Raw genomic sequence first — 23809 nt, forward strand, 5'->3', positions numbered from 1 at the left:
ACGGCTCGGAATTATCTCCATCATTTGACGTTTTTAGTTTTTAGAAACTGCGGAAACGACACTTAACTTCACAAACTTTCCACTTCCTCGAGTTCGAATTACTCTTGCTTAGTAAAATCTGCTTTGTTATTCTGTGTGGAGTTTTCAATATACATCTCAATATTCGCAACAGATTTTTTTTTTTAATCTATCAAGGGAACACAGTGGCTTGTTGGTACGATATGATGTAAATGAAAGCGCAGAACTTCTAAGGTAGGGACACAAAGGACAACATGCAAGCGCATCTACCTGTTGTCTCCTCTGTTCCTCTATTCCAAGTTCTGTGCCTCAGGTTAAATGATACACTATGAGATCCGCATGGATGCCGCTTTTGCAGTTGCATAAAGGGCCAAACAACAACTTTTGTGAGACGATGAATGGGGTAAACCGCCAGGCAGACACCCTCTCGATTGAGAGTCTGCAAGTAGAAGATGACTTCTCCAAGATTATATTGATTCATTGACCTGAGATAGAATCATAGAATTGGACCTATGATTCATGCCTAACACTGCTAGCACCCGGAAAAATGTTCTCGAAACACAACGTGTCTCGCGTATCTGGTGAGATGGGGGTCCTGATGTCCTGAACCCCATTAATTTCTGCCGTCACATATGCTTCAATGGACCTCACGTACTGCATGTCGTATGCCGGAGCCGGAACCCCTTAGGAAAATCCTGGGGCGCGTCCCTGGAAGCGCGTGAGTACCGTAGCATTGTTGCGCAGTCGGTGCTTTTGCAATGAGCGGAACGATGCTGCGGTGCCCACGCGCTTCCAGGAACGCGCCCCTAGAACCGCCCCAGCGTGCGGCAAGTAGCCAGCGAGTTGAAGAAAGTAAATGTCGCAAGCATCCGCGTGTTGAAGACATTGGCGTGAAAAATGACTTAGGGGCCATTCATGCTAATTTCTCATTTCTTCCTTGGTGCATGGCAAAAGCTGGAGCCTGGAAACTCGTCTCTCTGAGATGCTTTGGACGTTACCCATGAAGTGCGGAGGACCCTGCGAAGGTCACATAGTGGACCTGTCTCTGTCACGAACGGCGAGGCTTAAAGCTTTATATAGAACGGACTCAAAGTATCGCAGTCTCTGAGCGCCGTCTCGAAGATGCTTTCTTTTTTCGTGAAGTCTTTCACTTTTGAAAACCAACCTGAGAATGGCTTTGGTGGCATTCCACAATTATCACTGAGGAATAGCTGAATGAACGTAGGCACCAAGTTCTAATAAAGAATGTATTTCCGTTTGCACGGCGCGTTTTTAGACTATTTACGTATTTGTGCAGCTCCTACCTAGGCTAAAGCATCTGGAACAAAATTCCCTGTGTACCTTAATATTTCTGCATAATATGTGTACACTTACACATTTATTATCACATAAAGCTCCAGACCTTACTCATGATGATGATTTTCACATTACAATGTTGGCTCATGCCGCCAATGGGAGATGAAATACTGTCTAAATAACTTTGAAGGACCAGCATAGATGCTACTAAAGGGACTGCAAAGCAAACTATAACCACTGTTTGTTAAGAACAACAACTTTATTTTAATGATGATGAATGAAGAGTTCCATCGCCAGGGGCAATAGCCTACCCAAGTGTTAAGATATTATCATGCAGAACTTGGCTTTGTGATGTAAGTCATCACCTCACTGTTCTTCATACTTTTCGTATGAATGGATTTGGAACACTTTTAGAGCCTTATCGGTGGTGGCCTTCTACGTTCACCGGGAAAAACAGTGGGAGCCCGCCTCGGATTGGCGGACACGTATCACGTGATACTGAAATGCTACGTAACGCATTTCTGACAGGTTGCTTTTTCTATCAGACCTGTTTTCAAAGCAAAAAAAGTGTTGTGTCCGCAAATTTTGCTTGGCGCAGCAATATTTGAAATTAGATTGCTAAAAAAAACGTAACAACACAGCTATTACGTATCTGAAGCGTCCGACTTGCAAGCTTTCAGAAAAGCACACAGTTTCTATAGGTTTACTCACTATGCAGTCCCTTTAAATTCAACATAGCCACACTATATGACAAGGTGTTGAGGGGCAAAAACGAAACAGAACTGCACTGTCAAGATAAATAACTTGATACACAAGGACCAGTGCACAGTACTGCAAAGCCTCATGGCTTTTTTGCCCTGATTTCCAACACCGTGAGTGTGAAATAAATTATCTATCTATCTATCATCTACTACATACATACACAGTACATAGTGCATAGTACATTGTAACTCAGGGCGACAGTCGCCGATATTTCGGACGAGGGAAAAGGACGAAGACATTTCAACCCTCAAAACGCTGGGCTGCACATTTCGATTGCATAGATAGGAACGCGTCTGTCAACCGTGAATGCTTTTTTGTCTGTGCATTTTTATGTTGATGAGTAAGGTTCATTTTATTAAGTCATTTACATAGACTGTCAAGAACATCCTCTGAACTATCAACGAGAATACGACAAGTGACAATACGACATAGTGGCAACGAAGAGAAAATATTAACTATGTACCTTTTCCATTTTCAACTACGACATTCAAATGTGTTACAGCTCTCACAAGCAAAGGTGCCAACGTATCCTAGGCTCTACACGAGTCTTCTTGACGAAAGAAATAACCATGCTTCCTTTTTGTCCATTAATTATGGAGCAGGTACATGCTGTACTCAATGCTCATTATTTCGAATACATTAGTAGTGCAACGCAAGAAGAATAACATGTGCGCGCTATTTCCCGATGTGCGCTCATTGTGAGGTGCGTGTAACGAGGAGTTTCACGTCAAAATGACGAATGCTACTACCGCGTACTAGCCCGAGACGTTCGCATGGTGCTTGCTAAACTATCCACACTGAACAGCTTTCTGCTGATGATCACCCAAGCAGGCTGGAATGATCAAAACAGTTTATTTGCAATGCAGACAGGCTACATATATTTTATTTTCGCGATTGTAACGGTTTGAAGTAAGAGCAAAAAGGTACCCACATAAATGAATGCACAACGATTTCATTATTATTTCATATTTTCTTTTGGAACGTTAAAAAGCAAAGGCGACCATTGGTAGGGTATCTCATTAGAAGTGACCACTACAGTTTCCTCTGTACAGCGAAAAGATAGGTCTTGAATGCTGCTCCGACTGGAGTTTCCGTGCGTGCACTTTCATACGCAGTCCTTCATTTTGCACGCGCGCCATTTGCTGACGTCCCTACTTCGGCCATTGTTCAACACAACGACTTCAGCAAGAAACTTGGAGCAATAACAATCTTTTTGGTTACCCGGCATGCATCACGTGTGAGAAAGACGATTATAAACTAATCAGCTGAGCCGCGGATGAGCTCTCATAAGCCGATTTCAAGGCCATGTGTTAAAGGTTACGTAGATGTACGAGCGCGTTTTTGGACGCTACAATGTAGCAAAAGCCATCCGCTCACAAAGTGCGTTGCCATTAATCATAAGAAACGCCCATCTGAAGGGTTAGTATGGTTTGTTCATAATGTTCCTTGTGAGTGTGAAAGCATCGCTGCCGTTTCTCATGACTACCACATTAAAACGCCGCGAATGAACTACTCTGAGAAACACCTACTAACAATACTTACCAATGCACTGATAACAATAAAAACTACACAGTTTATTAACAAAAGGGCTGGCAAAAAATAGGATATGCTCATATCCGCCCGCAGGACGCGGCTTGTGAAACCTGGGCACCGGATCTGTTCGCGCGCCTCACAGGGAACCGTCTCGTGCGGCCCTCGCGTAACCATGTGGGACATAAAAAATATTTTCACGCCCTTATCAAAAAGTACCTTCTCAATTTTTTATATACTTTAGTATAGATATTGATCTGTCATCTCCATCTATTTGAATTGCTCTTGGCCGAACGCTTCATTTTCAAAAATGCCGTTGAAAACGGCCAACTTTACCAAAACTACGGCATTTGGTATTAAATTGGGCAAAAAGTATTGTGTGGTCGGCCTTCAAAACATGTGATTTTGAAGTATGGAAGGTCGAGAACACGCTGAATTTATTTGTCCCTTCCAGCTTGTGCGAAGAGTGCCCTAAGCAAGGCGCAAAGTTGTAAGAAATAGCGCCAAAAGCATCCCTGTTTCGCTGCCCGAAAATGAAACACAAGGGAAGAACTTGATATTGGCAGAATGTTATGGCCACGCTCTTTCATTTTATGTCACTAAAGTCCACCTAAACTCAAAACCCTGCTCAGTAGGTAACTTTTTTCGTAGCATGGTTTTCGCGATTCTGACGAACTTTAACCCTGCCTAAATCGACAACGGTTCAACATTGTCCAGTAAAACTCGGGAAAATATCTTTATTTGCAAAAAGGAGTCCATCATAATTTTTGGAAGCAAAACTGACGGGGTCGAGCACGACCTTTGGGTGATTTGGCCTGGAATGACCCAGTTGGTTAAGCTTCTCGCGCTGACTGTGTAGCCTCAGTTTGGTAAAGTTTCGTTTTTCGAGCGTTGGCTATAATGTTTGTGTTTGATCACGTGGATGCGCTGATTCCGTTCCTGTCACCTTGTATGGTGGTAGTATTAGCGAAAGCTTCCGCTAGTACAGAATATGCGTATAATATACGCCCCGGCGAGGTGTATCCCTACGAGTCACAGCCAAGTCGGAGGCCTCACGTTGATTGGACAATAAGATGCGGGAAGGGGCAGTTTCCGCAATGTATGCCCCTTAGCAATTGAATGCGCTGGGGTTGACGTACCCTTGACGTTTTGCGCCGATTCGGAGGAAGGAAATAGGAACCTCCAAACCTTACCTGTATTCACTTTTTAATTGCAAACGGCGCAACGGATGGATCTCGTTCCTTTTGCATTATTGTCATGATGACGGAATCTTTCATATCCCGAAGATAATTTTTTGCACTTCCGTGTTCCTTTAAAGGTGAAAAGGATGCTGAGGCTAACGAGTGAACGCGGTGTTGAAATGCAGATAAAGTGGTCACTGTAACTGCATTTTTTTTTTCTTAGCTTCAAGACTAAGCTTAAGCTAAGCTTCAGAACTGTAAGCTAAAGACTACAAGCTAAGGCTTGTACACTAACCCCACCTTAATTTACCAAAATATAGGTACGAGAAGAACGCGATTGGCCGAATATTCTGGCAGATCGTGTGTGGTATATGTGAATTTGGATTATTTGGGAACGTTGTATAGGACGAATATTTGAACGTCCATGTTCTCACGCCTCCACAGAATCGCATACCACCCGGGAGGCACTTACTCTCTCGTGCTGTTGGGAGGTGCATTCGGTGAGTGGCGAAGCACTTGGACGCACTGCTGCCGACACGGCAGAAGAGAGCGCAAGGTCCACTTCGTTAATTTGCCACGACGCAATTAGAGATTAGTACACACACCTACAGCCCATCAACTCGCTGCTGAGAATCGCCTTTCCCCCAATGGCTTCCGGAGATTTGCATTCGTAATTACCAAATACTACAAGGAGCGGGGTCACCACTTCAAAGAACGTTCCTCCGCTTCTAGATTAGTGCTTCTGGATAGCAACGAAATACGTGCAGTATTTCGTTGCTATCCAGAAGCACTAATCTAGAAGCGGAGGAACGTTCTTTGAAGTGGTGACCCCGCTCCTTGTAGTATTTGGTAATTACGAATTACTTCAGGAATGTCAGATGATCAAAAAAGGAGATAGAAAATGTTATTTCCGTGTAAAGTACTACAGACAGCGTGTTACTTGATGGCCACACGGAGATTGGCTACCACGGCACGAGATTCATAGGCATTTCTCAGTAATGTCACATGGTGGTCACGATTTGCAAGCAGTGGACCATCAGCATTTTCCACTGGTAGGGCAGCACGACGGGATGTTAAAGACCTGTTCAGACCACGACCTACTAGATTATAACGACCATGTTATAATCGCCCACCCCTATGAGGAGCCCGTCCGCACGATCCACTTGGGGCGCTGCTCATCGGCACGCGAGATAGACATCATGGTTGGACAATGGAAATTGAATTTTGAACACGAAGAAGGCGGACGTACGACTACCGTAGCAAACGACCAGCTCCCGTGGCTCAGTGGTTAGCGTGCTAGCCATGTCACGTCGAGACTGGGAGGTACCCGGGTTCGAATCCCGGTGGCGGCTGTGGCGGCTGTGCTGTCTGGGGTTTTTCCTGGGTTTTCCTCAGACGCTTTCAGACATATGTCGGCACAGTTCCCCTAGAAGTCGGCCCAGGACGCACATTTCCCCAGGGCGTCAGACGTGACGTTGCCCACATACGTGAGGCCGACAACGGCAAGCCCTTTCAACATCACCACCACCACCACCGTAGCAGACGACAAAAACAGCTCCCATGAAAACGCGTAGAATGACGATAATCGACTTCAGAATGAAACACCTTCCGTGGGACATCCACCGCTTGTACAAAAATACTTAGGGTAGCTGAAGTATAAAGTATTGTAGAAGTTGAGGAAGCAATAACCGGGCCGATGAGTAGCGCTGTGGAAAGGGCGCAAATGCGGCGCTGGGAAGGGGTGCCTATTACATGGTCGTTATAATCTAGTAGGACGTGGTTCAGACTTCAATTATCTCACTAAGGCAATTCGCAGTTACATACTGGGCAGCGGGATGTAAACGTGATCCTCCACATTCCAATAAGTTATGCAGTTCCACGTTATGCACTTTCAGCTTAAATATGTTTAGAATGGTTAGAGGAGACGACCAATTTAGTCACAGTCTCCGAAGTTGTAGGCTAAATCGTGACGATGAACTTTCATAGCAGATCAACTCCTGACTTTTCGCCGCTCACTCCTTTCCCCAGTATGAACGTTTGTCGAATGCCGCAACCCAGTATCTTCCTCTTTCTCCGCTTTTTGCAACGTTATTTACAGGTCAATTACAACATTATTTGGCATGCTTACAAATTGTCACGTCTTGCAAAGACTAAAGAAGCGAAGTAGCTAGGTTAGGTGGTGGTGACGTACTCGACAAAAACATGCATTAGCCTGTGTTATTTATAGCTCGCAAAAGCCGGAAGTTTGTAGCGGGCCGTGGACAACAACGAAGATGGCCACGCGCCTTGAGCACCAGCTTCTGTTCCACCGGCGCGGCCATGGAGATAGGCCACCGTAATCGCCTCGCCGTGGCATACCATCACCGTCGGTCGGGACTCATGTAGAGGAACTCCACCTCCTCTACAATTCTATTATGTTTCTATCAGGTGAGATTAAAGGCAGATTCAGCAGTGTTCGCGAACGAAAAGTCAATAAAATAGCTGTGTATCAGTGATCATGTCATTTTGCCGGTACGTTTTGCGTTTGGTGCGTTTGGTGAGCTAGAATAGTCATTGTGCGCGATTATTACACTTTCATCAACATTAAATGCGAAGTCAAGCCAAATTTTGCAAAATCGCTCTTGTCGCAGAACACGTCAGCTATCAACCGCACAGTTTCGACGCTATGATCGATTATAATCGGATCCCGGGATTTCGGCATAATTTCATGTCCCGTCATACCGGAATAATGAATTTCAGCTTTCTGGAAAACGAATATGCGGCCGCACGGGTCAAAAGGAAGGAACGATGTGTTACCGACTCTTCGTTTCGAGCGGCCATCCCCTAAAATGTCATTAGCAATCCGTAACCGAACCAACCTCGTCGTCCACGATACATAGCACAGACGTTACCTGCTGACTTATGTGAACCACGCACTGACACAAAACACGCGATGTTTTCATTCCTTCCCAATAAATCGCAGTGGTTTGTCAGCGCTTCGTTTGTCTACTCACGTCCTGTCTCTGCGCTGTTGTATGTGGCATTAAAACTTCTACGAATTCTTGAGTCTTCCGGTTCATAAGGCGGCACGAAGTATTGCAGAATCCCCCCTCTCTCTGCAGAATTTCTCTTTTTCCTTTTTTGCTTTTGACCTCCATGAATACGTATGTTTGAAAGTGAGAGGGAAAAAAACTCAGACAGCCTTTTGAGGAAACTAGACTGGGATGCTCCAGACCAGAACGCAAGAATTACTGTGGATGACTAAAAGGAGGAGAAGAGCAAAACGCACCGGTACCCAGAATAATAATCACAACAATAAATGAAGGAGAAGTAATGATGACATGGGCTGTTTCCTCGTGGTAGCCGAAGGACCGTACCCAACTTCACAGAGGTTAATATGAGAGCCATGCGACGCCATGCGACGACATGCGAACGAGAAGAGACGCATTCCAAGTCGATATTCCTGCACGGTGCGAATGCTAAATATAAAACGCGGCGAACTTTTCCCCAGTGAGCAGCTTTTCTTTCTCTCACTCTCTCTCTCTCTTCGTTTGTTTGTTTATTTGCGTGGTTGTGTGTGTGTGTGTTTTCTTCCACTAGAATGTTCCCCGGGGATGACAGGACACGCACAGTTTAACGCAGTTTGTTTTAGTATATCGGCGTGCAGCTGGATACAGTCCTATACGGCATCCTGGGAATAGCTGCAAAAAAAAAATCCCGATCTCGTCCCGGGACCCCCGGATCCACGTTCAGAAATCCCGAAATCCGAAAATCGGGCCGCGATTCCGAACCCTAATCATCAAGTTATTCAATATCAGTTCAGTCCACCTGATAACTGTCAAAGCTGTCATTCGAGAAGTGCCTCTTGCCGCCCATAGTAAGCATGGTGCGATTCTGGACTGCCCCATTACTTTCTGGGCAATAAGCTATAAACTGTGTCCTTGTTAAGCGCTTTTTCACGCAACAACATCTGTGTCTTTTCCGTAGGAACCAGGCTCACCCCACAGACCCAGTCCATACATTTGTGGAAACACACGACCACACTGGGAAGCGTTCACATATCCACATATGGTCTGGGCCTGCAGCTAGCCAATTTAGATAGTACCCTATGGCAAATGGACCGCGAACACGGCGGTTCTTCCACCGTCATTTGTTCTTGCGTTAAATCAAGCGTAACGAAGTTTATTTTGTTGCTTCAGTCTAATAAAACGATGGTGAACTTAACCGGCCTCCTTCGCATCTGGCAAATTTCTTTTTGTCTTCCGAAAGCCGACTATTCGAGGCACCGCACAGGTTATCAATCTTGAAGGGCAATCTCCTAAAACCACGGATGGCTACAAGTGTTTAGAAGATAAGAACAGACGCAGAGATAGAGGGTAATTGAAAGAAGAGCAAGCACTACAAAAAATGGAGTGCACAGAGTTGGTTGGAATAGCTGTTGTTGCATTGTGTAGCAGTATAGCATTGTTATTGATGATCCTTATGCATGGACGCGTATATATATATATATATGTGTGTGTGTGTGTGTGTGTGTGTGTGTGTATACAAAGTGAAAAGTACAAGCAACGGGCAACAAAGAAAAGCAAAGAAGTAGCAAACAAACTGCATAACAAAAGGTATTCACTGAAGAATGTCATCTATATGCAGCAAAGGCTCGGTCTTCTTCGAGTATCCATACCATGCATGTGCGAACATGTAGCTGTTAGTGAGAATATGCGCATTTTCCGGATAACGCATAATCCCATATTGGACAGCTGAATAGCTTTCTTACATAGTCATACTTCCAGCAGAATAGCTCACACATAATCTCCCGCACACAAAAGCCGGGAACTAACAGTCTGCCGTGCTTTCTCAGTAAAACCCAACTGCGCACGATAGACTGCACATGAAAAAGGCACCTAAAAGAAGCAAACAAGTGAAATGAGTACCTTTATGACTGGCTTAGCTTTCTATCAATTGCACTATATTATTTTGTGTTATAATCCAACTAAGTATAAGCAGACTAAGTGTTTCACGGGCTAAGTAGGCTAAATTTAGGCATTAGGCTAACTATTCACGCATCATTGACGTGCCCCAGGATGCACATGCTTGCTAAACAGCGAGTTTCTTTTTGTGTAGGCCGGAGCATTGGAGTACGCTGTGGCAAAGCGCAAGTTCACGCGTTACCCAATAAAAGCTTCAGCAAACACGACGACATACTTTGGAAACAATTTACAAAATTTGCTAACTACCCTCACAACTCCTTCCCACGAACCCTTTCCTGGCTTGCACTCTAAGGCTCGTACGAGTTCTTCCGGTTTATAAAGAATTCGTCCTTAAACACTTCATGCATATGCTATAAGCATCGCGAAAAGAGGATTCCCAAGTCCATTACAATATCTTGTTGCTTTCGTGTTATATCACAGTAGTCGCGTGTGTTTTGAAAGCAGACCACGTATTCCGCGCGTAGGGAGATGGTTTTCTCAGTGGAAATAATTCACTACGATTCCCGGCGTTGTCAAACAAGGCTTACTCTCAGCCCGTGCTAGTTGTTCCCTGAGGCGTGTTTTCATTTCTCTGTGCTCAGAAGTATGCTTTTCCAATCTTATCTAAGAGAAATCTTGTTCTGTGGATGCCGCGAACGCACGTAATAGGCATGTGCATTCCGCTGTGGAAAAGCAAACAGTGAAAAGTAAAACTAAAGAAGCCTGAAAGAAACTGCAAAAAGAAAGTTCTTGTTTTTAGGATATGGGCCTTCCGATATGAAACCATCGGCTAAGGCTGGCTTGGTGTCAAAGACGCCATCTGGTTTGCGGACTCACAAGAAAGATTACTAAGGCTCATTCAGTAAGCAGCATGACCAGCACCGCACAATCGGCTCATGCGTCCAAGAAAGCAAACTGATTTTGCAGGAGCTAGGAACTGGCGTTCGGTAACGAGGTCAGAAGTAACAACGTCAATTACTGCCGGTATTGGCAATGGCAGAAATTAAATAGCTTCTGTGAAACTCTTTCGCCAAACAAATATCATCCGTAAATAACTTTCATGGAAACATCCGTCACCGTGAAAAGTTTTATTGACTCAAACTAAGCGTTCATGTATTACCCAAGGAAAAACTGTGCAACAATCAGTTCGCTTACCTGCCATATTGGCGCTCTCTACAAGGCTGTTAAGCAGAGCACGATCCGTTGCGGGAAACTTCAATACTCCATGTTTAGCGCAATCAAAATGCATGGTACTCGCTTCTAAGGAGGAGAAAATGGGTCAAACAAAGTTTGTTCAGTCTAGGCCTCCATGTGTTACACGAGGCCGGAACGCTTCACGACGCCCCATAGAAAACTGATGCCGAACTTAGTTTACTTTCTGTTACTTTACTTTCGCCTAATAAGTGTTGCCCATTGCTCAGGCTTGTTTCATCGTGCATTTTGTCCACCAGATAGCCTGCGTTTGTGCTATTTTGTCAGTTTGTTTACTTACCGCAATTGCGCTCGCTACATGGCTCAGAATGGTGACGATGTCCTTGGATGGCATTCTGTGCAAAATGCATAAGAGTAACAAAATAGCGAATTATAGCACACATTTTTTACCATCCTCGATCCTCCGCTCCGGCAATAGCATGCCACACCATCTCCCCAAAAGTGGTTTCATGCACTTCAAGCAAGCCATGTTTAACCCTTACAGCGTTCCTCCGAATAAACGATATATCTGGCAAAAATTGAAGCAGAATGCTAATTTGAAGTACTTTAAATTACTTCCACCCGTTGCTCGGCACATCCTGTGCCTGCAGATGGTCACAACAGACGACGCTAACCGTCGTCATCACACTTTTTTTTTTTTTTCTGTTACAAGCACTTTTGAGAATCAAATTTGAGATGTTCACACAAATGCCAGAATTGAATTCTTCAAAATGTGTGCTATAATTCGCTATTTTGTTAGTCTTATGAATTTTACACAGAACGCCACTGCATCCGACGACATCGTCACCATTCTGAGCCATGTAGCGAGCGCCATTGCGGTAAGTAAGTAAACTAACAAAATAGCATAAACGCAGGCTATAGCTGGTGGACGAAATCCACGATGAAACAAGCCTGAGCAATGGGGAACACTTATTAGACCAGCAGAGAAGAGTGTTTATTCTGGCAGGGTGCTGCCGGTGGACTGACGGCCAGAGAGCCGAGAAGCGCGGGCCGAAAAAGGAAAAGGGGGCGCGCGATAGATGGCACGGCTGGATGTCGTCGTTGTCGTCACCACAGTATCTTCTATTCGGTTGAGAATAATTAATTATAATTGTAATTGCAGTACTAATTGTAGTCTTATTCTGCGCTTCCTCCTTAATAACTTGATGGCGTCTCCATCGTCCTCGATTGCAGCGCCGCCGCAAGCTGTTGACGCCGCGATAGTCCTGCAGCGCGGAGAGCGCGGTCGTTCCACTGTACTCTTCTAGTTGACTGTACTCTGGCTAGCGTTGCTACAGAACATGTACCTCCGCAAGGTATATCGCTACGCGTCGTAGCCAATTCGGAGCTTCCCTCGTACACCTCGTACGGCGTTGATTGGACAATGACATGCGGGCATGGGCCGTTCCCGCAACATATTTCCTTCGACAATAGACGTCTACTCGAAACGTCATCATGACGTTGGTAGACAGATTGAAACCGAAACAAATCGGAGGGGGACGGCTGGCTTTCACGAATCGGCACTTGTTCGCTGCCTCCTATTGAAAGAAAAGTACGACAGAAGGTCGCGTCCCTTTCAGAGGCCACCTCCTCAAGACCGTGGCTTTCGTGAGCGATCTTGTTCGCCCCTAGCTACCAGGGTAGTTTAACTGTACCAAATTAGTGGCGCTGTCAAACACTATGACGTCATTTGTTTACAAACAGGGAGAGGTGTATTGGGAGCGCTGGAGGTGATGTGCCCTTGACGATTTTCGCCGATTCGGAGGAAGGTAAGAGGAAGCTCCGAAATTGACAAACCCCTACAAACCCCTACAAACGGTACAACGGATGAGCCCCGTTCCTTTTACGTTACTGTCATGGTAGCGGGGACCTTTCATATGGCGAAGAGACATTTCGGCACTCTAACGCCTCTTTAAAGCCGAATTTGCGTATATTTCAATCTGATGGGTTGAGAAATCTTGCTGGCAATAAGTTAACGTTGGATGTAAATAGAGTCATACAACTCCAAAATCTCTTTCCTCCGCGTTCAAACTGGAATAATAATGTATTTATTATTAATAGTGATAAAAACCCCAGTGCTAGGACATAGGACGATACGAAGAAGGAGACACGACAACTGCACTGACTTTTGCGCTTTACTGCACTGAGTTGAACTGTGCTTTTAATAACGAATAACCAACCAGCCCAGATTTTAACCTTATTTAATAATGTCTAGAACGAATGCCATGACGGGAGCGCCAAGAACGGATGTAACATAAACCAACTGTGAAAACACAACAACAGGAAACAGGGGAATTGCTACATGAAGCCCCTTTAATCCGTATAGCGTTCATGCGGCCAGAGGCATGCCTCATTTTTAAGCTCTATCGGACTCGCTATGACGGATAGCGCCCCTTGTGTTTCGTGCACTTTTTCACGGCTCTCTCTGTCTCAATGACAAAAGACGTGTCACGACGAAAGTGGGTGATAAGCACTTCGAAGCCATGCTTTCAATTATGCGAGGCCAAGTTTTTTCTTTCTTTCTGAATCTGTTTTCCAGACCTGTTCGTTATGAGGTAAGCCTGGTCCACTTTGTCATACTTATGTGAGTGCACACGGGGACATGTAATATATCGCTCCCTTTGCATATTTCAAGGACCTGTTCATATGCCTAATGCCATACGGGATCATGACCGTTACTATCCGACAACTCACAGTTTAGATAATACGACCGTGATATGACATTATGCAGCTCACTTCTAGATGCTGGAAGAGTGAACGCCGTAAGGAGAAAACAAAAACAAAACAAAAAACGGCTGTTTAACCCGAGGGCCTCACCCAATGTGAATAGGAGACACTGTTCGATAAAACCCTGCGAGGAACTTCACAGCCTTATCAAACCTCTTGGATATTTGTGACCGGTGCAGGCGAAAATAGTTACGTAGTGCACTTTCTGGCGTTCGAAAGAAACATTTATGTACAACAAAGATATATACTACATGTAACAAACTTGTATGACCTTTTTTGTTTTGTTTTGTTGTGTGTGTGTGTGTGTGCCGCTGGAGGCCGCAGGCTTGTAGCATGACAGCCCTTTGAGGATATCTGTGGGGCGTCTGAACTAGCCGAAGATAAGTTCGCGAAGAGTTGAAGTTTCATTACGCGACATTCAGGATGCCATGTGACTCACAAAAGTATATCTAAGCTCCTCCGGCGACGGGACTCAAGCGTAGAAGAAAGGACGGGGTATAGGTTGTCGTGCTCTGTCTGACCTGCGTTTCGTGGCAGTTGCCTCTAAAGGAGATTCTTAAAAAATGAAATAAAATAAAAGGACAGAAAAAAAAAGACGAAACGTTGGGCGCGTTGGGACCGTTTCGCGGTGTGTAAAGGATTCCACGATAGTAGATGCGAAAGACGCAAAGCAAAAGGTAAACAAGATTGCAAAGTGAAGTAGCTGCAAGGTTTAAGGGTTCCCAGAGGAGCATCTAGAAAACGCCAGAATGCAGTTACCGTCGCGGGACAGCTGGGCCAGAAACAGAGTCCCTTGTAGTGGAATTACCAACAAAAATCGACCAAGACAGCAGGAATGTGAAATATAACAGTTGTCTTCTTTAGGACCCATAACGAACAAACTGCCGGCCATGTATTTCGTATGGTGCGCTGGAAGAATAGTACCTAAGATTACGTTGCGTTGTTCACACACGCGCCTTCAGAAGCCATGTAGAAAAGAGAAGCAGTTTAGGAGTTGCCAAAATGACACACACAGAGAGAGAGAGAGAGAGAGAGGGAGAAAGAGATGTGATGACGGCGATGATGATATGAATCTGTTGTCTTCCATCAAGACTGCCCCCTGCCTAACTGCTTACAGAAGAAGTGGTGATGTGAAGTTGCATTAGTCGATTGCGTGTCTCTCGCAAGGCCGATTGCCGTCAAGAAAATTCACCCCAATTGATAACTATTCCTGCTTCACCAGGTTCAGACGCACGAGGACTTAAATGCTGCACTGCAGAACGAGGGTATATGATAGAAACACACGGAAAACACCGAGACCGAGGACTACACAGGGTGTGTGGTCCTCGTGCGTCTTCCACAACAGATTCCTCAACAGTTCCGCACGTGAAGGATTACGTATGAGAGAATACTGTAGGAAGAGTGCATGCCATTGTGTGTGACATTATACTACAAACGATTTTGCAGGGCATGTTGAGTCGAGGGCTCTCAACGACAAGAACAAGAAGAACATAGCGGTATACCGCTGCATTATGACATTGTTACTCTTCTGTGAAAATCTAGGGGGATCGCAGTTGAAAAATGCCAGTGAAATGTTGGTGACCACTGCAAATCCTAAGAAGGTCTCACAATCATGAAAAGTTCCACGTGAAGCTCGAATATTTCGCGGATGCCATATTTGACTCCCATGAATTTGCTTTCGACAGCATCCTCGTCCAGTATTCCAAGCGCGCGTGATTTCAACAAATTGGTGTCCTCCCCCGTATAGTGGTGTTCGTATATCGCTCTCAAAATTACGGTCTCAATTTTCCCAGTATCAAACTCTGTTCGCGCACATGTGTTCCAGATTACAAGCGGGACATAAAATATTAATATTCCCGAGCGAATGCGTTACACTAGCAATCACGGATTGCCGCTTCTCCAATTCCCCACTGACTCGTTCGACTGGCGACTGGAGACGCGAGCATTTGTGGAAGCGCACGGCCACTCTCTCATCACGGGACGAAATATGATATGAAGCAAGAAGAAGGGCAACGGAAGGAAAGAGGAAAAAATGTTCACGCTTACAGCCATGCATCTCAATGCCTCCTGTTCGTTAGCTTTGAGCAAACCCTTTCCGAATGGACGTTGAAGGCAAAATTGAGTTCGCTGTTGCAATTCCGTGTGGTTTACTTTGTATTTTATTTTCAGTCTTCCGCCGTCTATTTCTTTACAACCGCTCTCGGAAAACATGCGGGTGCAAATGTTGCCGGTTCCCTGCGGGTCTAACTAAAGATACGTTTCGTTTTGTATGTCCAATTTTCGATCTATTTTTCGTTCGCGCATTCGTTTCAGTGGTGGAACCTTATCGCCAGTCGCATCATATATTAAGTCATATCTCTGTCCAACCTGTAGGAAGATATGAATGGGGTTTGTGCCCTCGACCATATTTCTCCCAATCCCGTGTTTAAAAAAAAATGTGCAGGGTGGTTCACATAACGGGATAAAAAAAAATCGTACGAAGAAATCTACTTCCCCGAACATTATGGGGTCAACGCTATTTATTTCGGGGGAGATTTTGTCACGACTTGCGAGCAGTTCTATCAAATTTAATTCGCGAGAAATTGAATTTTCCCAATTGAACTCTGAAATGTGCCAAGTCAACCTCACCGTTTTCGGACAAAAACAGGTAGAGACGGATTTACCCCATTCTATTGCAAAATGCATTCACTACTATAATGGTAATAGCTTGAAAAAAATTGCGAAAACCGACCTTGGCGCAAATTGCCGGCCGCGCCTGTGAACATAATCGTCATCAGCTTCGGGACTCGAGCATTCGAGCCCTTAGCACTCGACCTGCCCTTTGCAACCTCGTCCGCAGGCGGACGTGTTCTCGAAGAGAGACTAAAAGATGAACAATTTCTTCAAGTACATTAATTAACTCTTTAATTAGGGGATTTTGCGCAAAAAAAAACAAGATAGCACAATCGGAGACAATCCTCGTTGAAAGCCGTTCCATTTCATTTAAATCCTGAAACGCATTAAGAGTATCCATAGTCCAATTTTGCCATCCAAGTGAGCGGGATTGCCTCTTCGAGAGGATGTGCGCCTGGCCGTATAACTCAACTGCAGAAACAACATCTATGGTGATCTCATGGCGTTCTTATAAAAATATGTAAAGGATAAAGATGAACACCAGGTTTCCGAGCACTATAGTAGCTTCTCAAAGTATAGGATTTCTGTGTTGCGTTTTCTGACGGAGTGCAGTGTCCGTTTTTGTTTTTGTTTTGTTCTTTTTTATTTATGTTTTCACGGCGTGCTCTTACGCATGCAGCCCTATCCACGTGACACACCATCGATGTTCCAACGTTCGCGGTCACCTTCCCTCTTGATTCCCAGTAGATCACGGAATCGAATTAATTTGAAGCTAACATCGGCGGTTAACGCTTTAGAGCCTTGTAAACGGGGAAAAAAAGAGGGTCTTGCGACTCTACATTTTATATTTTGTCTAGTCTAATCCTAACGGGGAAGACGCGGAATGTCGAGAGTGCTTGTTGCATTGCAACTACTACATCGTTGTATTGCTATGGGGGAATTTATGACACGTTGTGAACACATACAGGGTGTCCCAGAAAACGTGTCACTGAATTATAATTACAAAACAACGCCACCTAAAATCATGCGGTCAACGGCTTTTATCCTTGCTAGGTTTTTGACACGTCCTGATGTGAAAGTCATGTAACGTAAGTTTAATTATGTAAATATTTGCGAAGTGAACTCTGAAATTTGCCAAGTAAAGGTTACCTTTTTACCCCACCAATATGAAGAGCGTGCCGAATTTACTCAAATTCATGATAATTGACAGTGACATTCAGAACCTATCCCATAGAAAAAAATAGCCGAACATCACGTTTTTTTCTGATCACCCGAGCATAACGCACGACGACTTTTTGAGCGCGATCGCTGTCAGTCGTAGAAAAAGTGACAGTTCCTCAAATTGGGAGAGGGAAGGCATGATCCCAGCGGAAGCCGGACGCGATAAGCCATGTCTGTGTTGCCTCTTTCTGGGATGCCGGTGCGGGCAGGGTGTCCAACCTCCTTTCGTCGGAATGACAACGATTGCGCTGAAAGATTCTTCGCGCGCTATCCTCTGGGAGAGCCGTACAGCATGATGTTCGGCTATTTTTTCAGATGGGATAGCTCCTCAATATCCCCGTCGATCATCATTAATTTGAGTAAACAGGGTACGCTATTCACATTGGTGAGGTAAAAAAGTGACATTTACTTAGAAAATTTCGGAGTTCAGTTCGCCAAAATTTACATAATTAAACTTACGCTACATGACATTCACATCACGAGGTGGTAAAAACCTAGTAATAACAATGCCGTTGACCGCATAATTCTAGGCAGTGTAGATTTTTACTATAATTCAGTGGCATGTTTTTTGGGACACCCTGTATACACACACATTGCACGGCGCTCATACGTCTAAGTGACACATGGCTGTAACCGTAAAAAATTACTGCATCGATATTACATTAGTATAATACGATAAGCCTTCTTTCTCAATAATACGCTCTGCCTTGCGAGAGTGACACAAGGCATGTTCAAGGCATACATCATTCAACATAAACTGATTTCGCTTCGCATCTCGATTGACGATACTGACGTTATAGAAGCAGTTGTGTGACACAAAAAGCTTAAGAGACATTTGTGCCTTTTGTTTTCACGCTTTGACAAATCACTTGCAACAGTTCTCAATGAAACGATGTATTTTAGCAGCTAGTCGCACTCGAGGCGATATGAAGCACGTGTAGAAAGGTGTACAACGTTCGTGACGTTGAAAATTGAGTAAATGGCGAATACAGGAATATTATAAGGCGCGCAAATTGCACTTCGCACGGCACTGCATGCAACTTCCTTTGACACCTTATCGTAGAGAATAGCGGCCATGCTCGCGCGATAACTCTGGACACCCTTTTGTAACTTTATATCACGCTCCGGTAGTGACATCCCGTTGCAGCCGTCGCACGAAATAATTATGCGTGTCACACACAAAAGGGAACAAAGGGTCATTAGACGACGAGAACGTGAGTTTGCGCCCGTCTAACGGAAAATCTAATTCCGGACACGAGGATTTTAGCCTGCATAATACAGATTTAATGACGTGACACTCAAAAAACGCCAGGCTAATAACATCCCTCCTGAAATATTCAAAGCGAAGAAACTAAAACTACACGTTTTCGTCAGAATTAGTACAAAAGCGTCAGGGCGGCAGTCGAAATGATGGACGCAAGCGATTATGGGTGGCAGAACAATTGCTAGGCGCCGTACGATATAATGTGCGGGATTTTTGCGGTATGAAGCAGACGACGAAAACTTGTAAGGAACTCTTGCGTGCCTAATTCCGGTTAGTTAAATTGCGGTTTTCGGGATTACATTCATATCATAAGAAGGATTGATTATTTGTAGAACGCACAACATGAATAAGCAGTGTTCGTACGCCGTGCCACACGATGGTAGGCATGCTCTAATGGGAGACGATATCGGTTTAGGGTACATTTTGGTATGAATATAGTGGTGTAACGAGATATTTCTAAACAAAGAAAGTGCCCGAGTCGAATTGTTGAGGTTTCTTTTTTTCATAATCATCGTCGTCATCACTGAGGTTTCGTAGCGCCACTATGATAATTGGTAATCGGAGTAGATTTACCTCTAAACAACTAGAACTCAGTTATACAAAATTACGTATACCAAAATTACGTATATACTAACAGAAAAGTAGTACGCGTAAGTCACATCTTGAAAGATGCCGGGGCAAGTCAGTCATTATAGCAAACATTGCAATGCACCTATGTCGCAATAGATATACAGGTCTTTGGTCATCCCGACTGAACCTGCATTTGTAGAATATACGTTCTACCGTACTCTATATATAGGCTATTCGGTTGCAAGATAAGTTTAACTGGATTGTGGTCTATTGGAGCTAGGTGGCTGCCCTAAGGGCGCCTGCAGCTCCAGTTCTTACGCGTTAAAATATAATAATTGCAAATGAAAAAGTCAATATGCGCGGAACTAAATTTTTGTTTTTCTTTGTTCATTTTTTGCATGCTAGTGGTAACGCTTCTTTGCGCGTTTCTGAAGGCGAAGCACTCTTGCTTTTGCTTCACGTTACAGCCACTGGAAGCGCCACGGAACTGGACGATGTTAGCAGACCCTGACGGCCCGCTTCACTATCATCGCATTTCATTCCAACAGCGCAGCAGGTTTAGAGTTGAGTAGATACATAGCAGAGGAGGTTTGAAAAAGTGGGTGAAATCGGTACACAGTATTCATGCATGGCAAGCGTGGGCGTAAACAGGGCGTCTTTGCGGCACTCGCTTCTACAAAGGGTGATTTCACGCTACACAGAGCTAGGTAGTATTCTGCTCGGACAGATACAGCCGGAAAGAGATGGAAGCAAGCGAATCGCACCATCATTAATGCAGCCGAAGGAGAAGTGGAGAGTTGGACCAACGCGAGCGCATCACGTGATACCGTTACGGACACGGGCATTGTCCGACTCTATCTCGCTGTTTGTAGAATGCATTCTGCATTCAAAAGGAGCTGCGGTTTTAAAATGGAAAGGCAAAACATTACAGCAGAAGAAAAGGCGCAGGGAAACAAATGGTTGCCTTACTTCGTAGCACCCATTGGCAGCGACCTTCTGTTCGCATCGCCTCGGTGCCTTTTGTGTTCTTGAGGCAAATATCTGACAGCCTGCCACGGACATGGGTATATCGATTTGATGGCACTTACTTAAATACGATCGCTACTGAAGCCTATTTTAAGCGCTAAAAGCAAAGCTCAACGACATTAGGGTGCCCGAATACTAGCTCCCTCTGTGTAGGGTGAAGTCAACCGTGTCGTCTGCTACGAATTTTCGCCATCTTTACGCCCACGCAAAGCCCCGATGCGCTCACAAAAGTGTAGCTATACGCTTAGCTAACACTACAATTTAGAATTGAATAGATAGATAACAGAGGAGGTTTAGAAAAGTGGGTGAAATCGATACACAGCTTTCCCGCATGGTAAGCGTGGGTGTAAACATGGCGGCTTTGCGGCGTTCGCTTCTACAAAGGGTGATTGCACACTACACAGTGGGATGTAGTATCCAGGCACCCTGGACGACACACGCTGGTAGTGTTACCTGTGTGGGTCGTTCGTCTTTTGCTCTTTGGCTTCACCGATGTTGATTGTCGCTCAAGCGAAATGCTGTTGAGCAGCACATCGCGCAAATTACGCCGACGATTGCGTTCATACCTCAATACTAATTCCTACACTCTGCATGCATAGAGAGGCTTACCAATGACTTTGAGATTGATGACGGTGTTGACAGACCGTGCCTTACGGAAGTCTACCCGGCAGCGGTATTCTCCAGCGTCGTCTTCTTCCACTGGGTCCAGTTGCAGAAAGGCCGGCCGGTTCATCATGTTGAAGTAGGCTCTTGTTCCCAGCTCACTAACGGCGGACTGCCTGGCTTGGTCCAAGTGGCCTCGCCGGGCGTCCAACGTGTAGATGGGCGCAGGGCCTTCGTCCTTGTACCACAACACTAGGGCGACGGCGTCGTCAGCGGACGGTGGCGTAATGTCGCACGGCAGCGCCACTTTTCCGCGGATTACCGCCGTGTAGAGGATTGAAGCTGTCAGAAAGAAAAAAAGGCAACAATTAGCCAATGCATATTATCAGTGGCATGGAAGTTGTACGATATTCCATTGCTATTGTGTGACCAAGAAGTGACGGTCGTTCGCGCCACGAACAAACACTTCGGGGTTTACTTCGCATTCAGTGCTTAGTGGCTTTCTGGTAGATTAGGGAGACCGTTAGCTTCTGGTTGTTATCACAATCCTTGAGGATGAAGAATGTACAAACTGAACGAAATACGTTTTCACTGTAACAACACTTACGGGTGCACCATAACCAGATGTATTACTCTTTCGATAAGGAAACGGGCGAGACTTAAGTTTGTGTACCTACTGCACAACCACAAGTTAGGCATACTCCCCGACCAGTATTTATCCAAGACACAAACCAGACATACCCGACGTAAGCATCACTTAAAATAACGCTCGCACTAACAGATTGAAGAGCTCATTTGTTGTGAGAACCATCGAAAATTTGAATGAGATACCGCAGGACGCAGCGATATGCCTGGGAAACCCGAATGCTTATCTTGGCCACGTGTAGCATGTTTAACATTTCATCTATGTAATAGATATAGCTTGTATTTATGCCATCACTTTACTGTTTCCGTACTTGTTATTTGTTCCGTTTGTTTGTCCGTGTACAATTGCGCAGTGAACACACGCCCACTATGGCCCTAGTGTTACTCATTTCAGTTAAACCCTTTCATTCTTTACGAATAGTTAAAGGGTTTAACTGAAATAAGTAACAGGGCGTGGCGCCACATGCAGCCGCTGACGCTGGGAAACCTAGACAACTTCCGCTTGTGCCATCTCTTTGTAAACAACGAAAGAGTGAATAGGGAATAGAAAGTGATAAAAAGACAAACGAAAGAGATACGAAGTGTAGAGAGACAGTAGAGAGTATCAGCAAACCGTTGATAACGTTGCTTGCGTCGAACCGTATCAACCAGAACCAATCAGTGGATAAGGTTTTGAGTCACACGACTGCGGTTGGTTCCGATGGGCACGATAACCTTACCAACGTTTTGTTAAAACTGCCTAATAGCAGCCTAAACCTCGAGCATTATTGATACAGATAGAAAGCATGTCGTAAGTAAGCTTAAAATAACGTTGACGCCGTTGCCTTAAGAGTAGACAAAATTTGATTAATCATAACTCGTTTGCACCACATGACACCAGCGGCATGACCGAGTGGATAAAAGCAGTGTCATGTATGCTAAAGGGAGTCTCGCCATTAATGGGGCCTTCCTGTTTCTGGAGCTCCACCCACACCCACTTTTTGAGCTCTCTGGCCAATCACGAGCAGTTCGCTATTAATCCCAGGCTATCCAATATCACCCGTATTCACTGGGTGCAGACATTTCCGGGAAACTGGATTGGATTGGATTGAATAGGATATTCTGTGACGATCTACTCACATAATGGATTTTGCGGCCACTTTTACCGACGCCATCTGGATGGGGAGGGGCACGTCGGAAAGACGCAGAACAGCAGCAGTGTTTGCTAGCAGAAGTGATTGGCCGGCAGAACCGCTTGTTGGGACAGACTGCCGGTAGTATATGTATTATATTTACGTATTTTATTTATAAAACAAAACAAGATTTAATCAAGACAATACGAGCAAACAAAGAACGAGCAAGGGTGCGTATGTGAACAAAAGTCTGTCATACATTGCAAATTTTTGGGCATCCGTCGCGTTTTTTCTTCTTTCTTTCTTTCTTTTTTTTTTGTGCTTGTTGCTTGCGATCGCTGTCTTTACTAGGCTTAACAAGGACGACGTAACATATTCTTTTCACGCAAACTGGACACTGGAGCGTAATTTAAAGGTGATTTGCGAGACAATTGCAACAGAATGTGCCCTTACGTAACAAAATTGAAGTTATATGTCATGAACTCGCTTCACCGTTCCAAACTACGCCGCCATTTTGGGGGAAATTTTAGTGCCACGGCGGCTCGCATAGGCAAAAACAGTCAGTTATAAACACTGAATTCAATTGATAGGTCGAGCCCCTTCTTTAGGCTCTTCCTAATGGCCAGCTTTCCTTTGGCACACACGGCACTGGATATGTAAGGTCACTGCATTGGGGAAAGTAACGCCATCCTTTTCCTTTCCTGCAGCGACCTTGGAGCAACAATGGCGACCGCAGCGTGGTAATCCAGTGACTACAGAAAGAGCGTCCGCTCGATGGTGGTGGCCAGGGTCGTCTTGAAGAGTGGAAGGCGTTGGGTTCCAATCATACCACCAGCTCGGTTGTGTAAGGTTTTTTCCTGGGTTTTCTGGCGGACTTTCCAGACAAATGTCGGCAAAGTTCCCGTGAAGTCGCCCCATGACGCGTACTAATCCCCACCCTGTTCCCGACTCCTTCCTTTCCTGCTGTCCTCTCTCCATCTATCCACATCTACACGCTGCCCATCGTTACAGCTGCTTCGCGTCGCCAACACGGGATACAACACAACAACACAATACTTCGACCCCAACTGAACCCCTTGACAGCATTGCTGATTCAGTAGAGTAGCC

The 23809-nt window shown here is 44.9% G+C and overlaps 1 protein-coding gene across 3 annotated transcripts in view; it reads right to left on the bottom strand.

The window, feature by feature from the left end:
- Positions 1 to 23809, bottom strand: part of LOC135383958 (neural cell adhesion molecule 1-like) — a 341204-nt gene that overhangs the window by 88961 nt on the left and 228434 nt on the right. For all 3 annotated transcript variants that reach the window (XM_064613233.1, XM_064613234.1, XM_064613232.1), the window contains exon 2: positions 20952 to 21287. In XM_064613233.1, the coding sequence (XP_064469303.1) occupies positions 20952 to 21287 (336 nt within the window). The remainder of the gene's footprint in view (positions 1 to 20951; positions 21288 to 23809) is intronic.

The sequence above is a fragment of the Ornithodoros turicata genome, chromosome 2 (genome assembly GCF_037126465.1).
Source record: "Ornithodoros turicata isolate Travis chromosome 2, ASM3712646v1, whole genome shotgun sequence".
Taxonomy (NCBI): Eukaryota; Metazoa; Arthropoda; class Arachnida; order Ixodida; family Argasidae; genus Ornithodoros; species Ornithodoros turicata.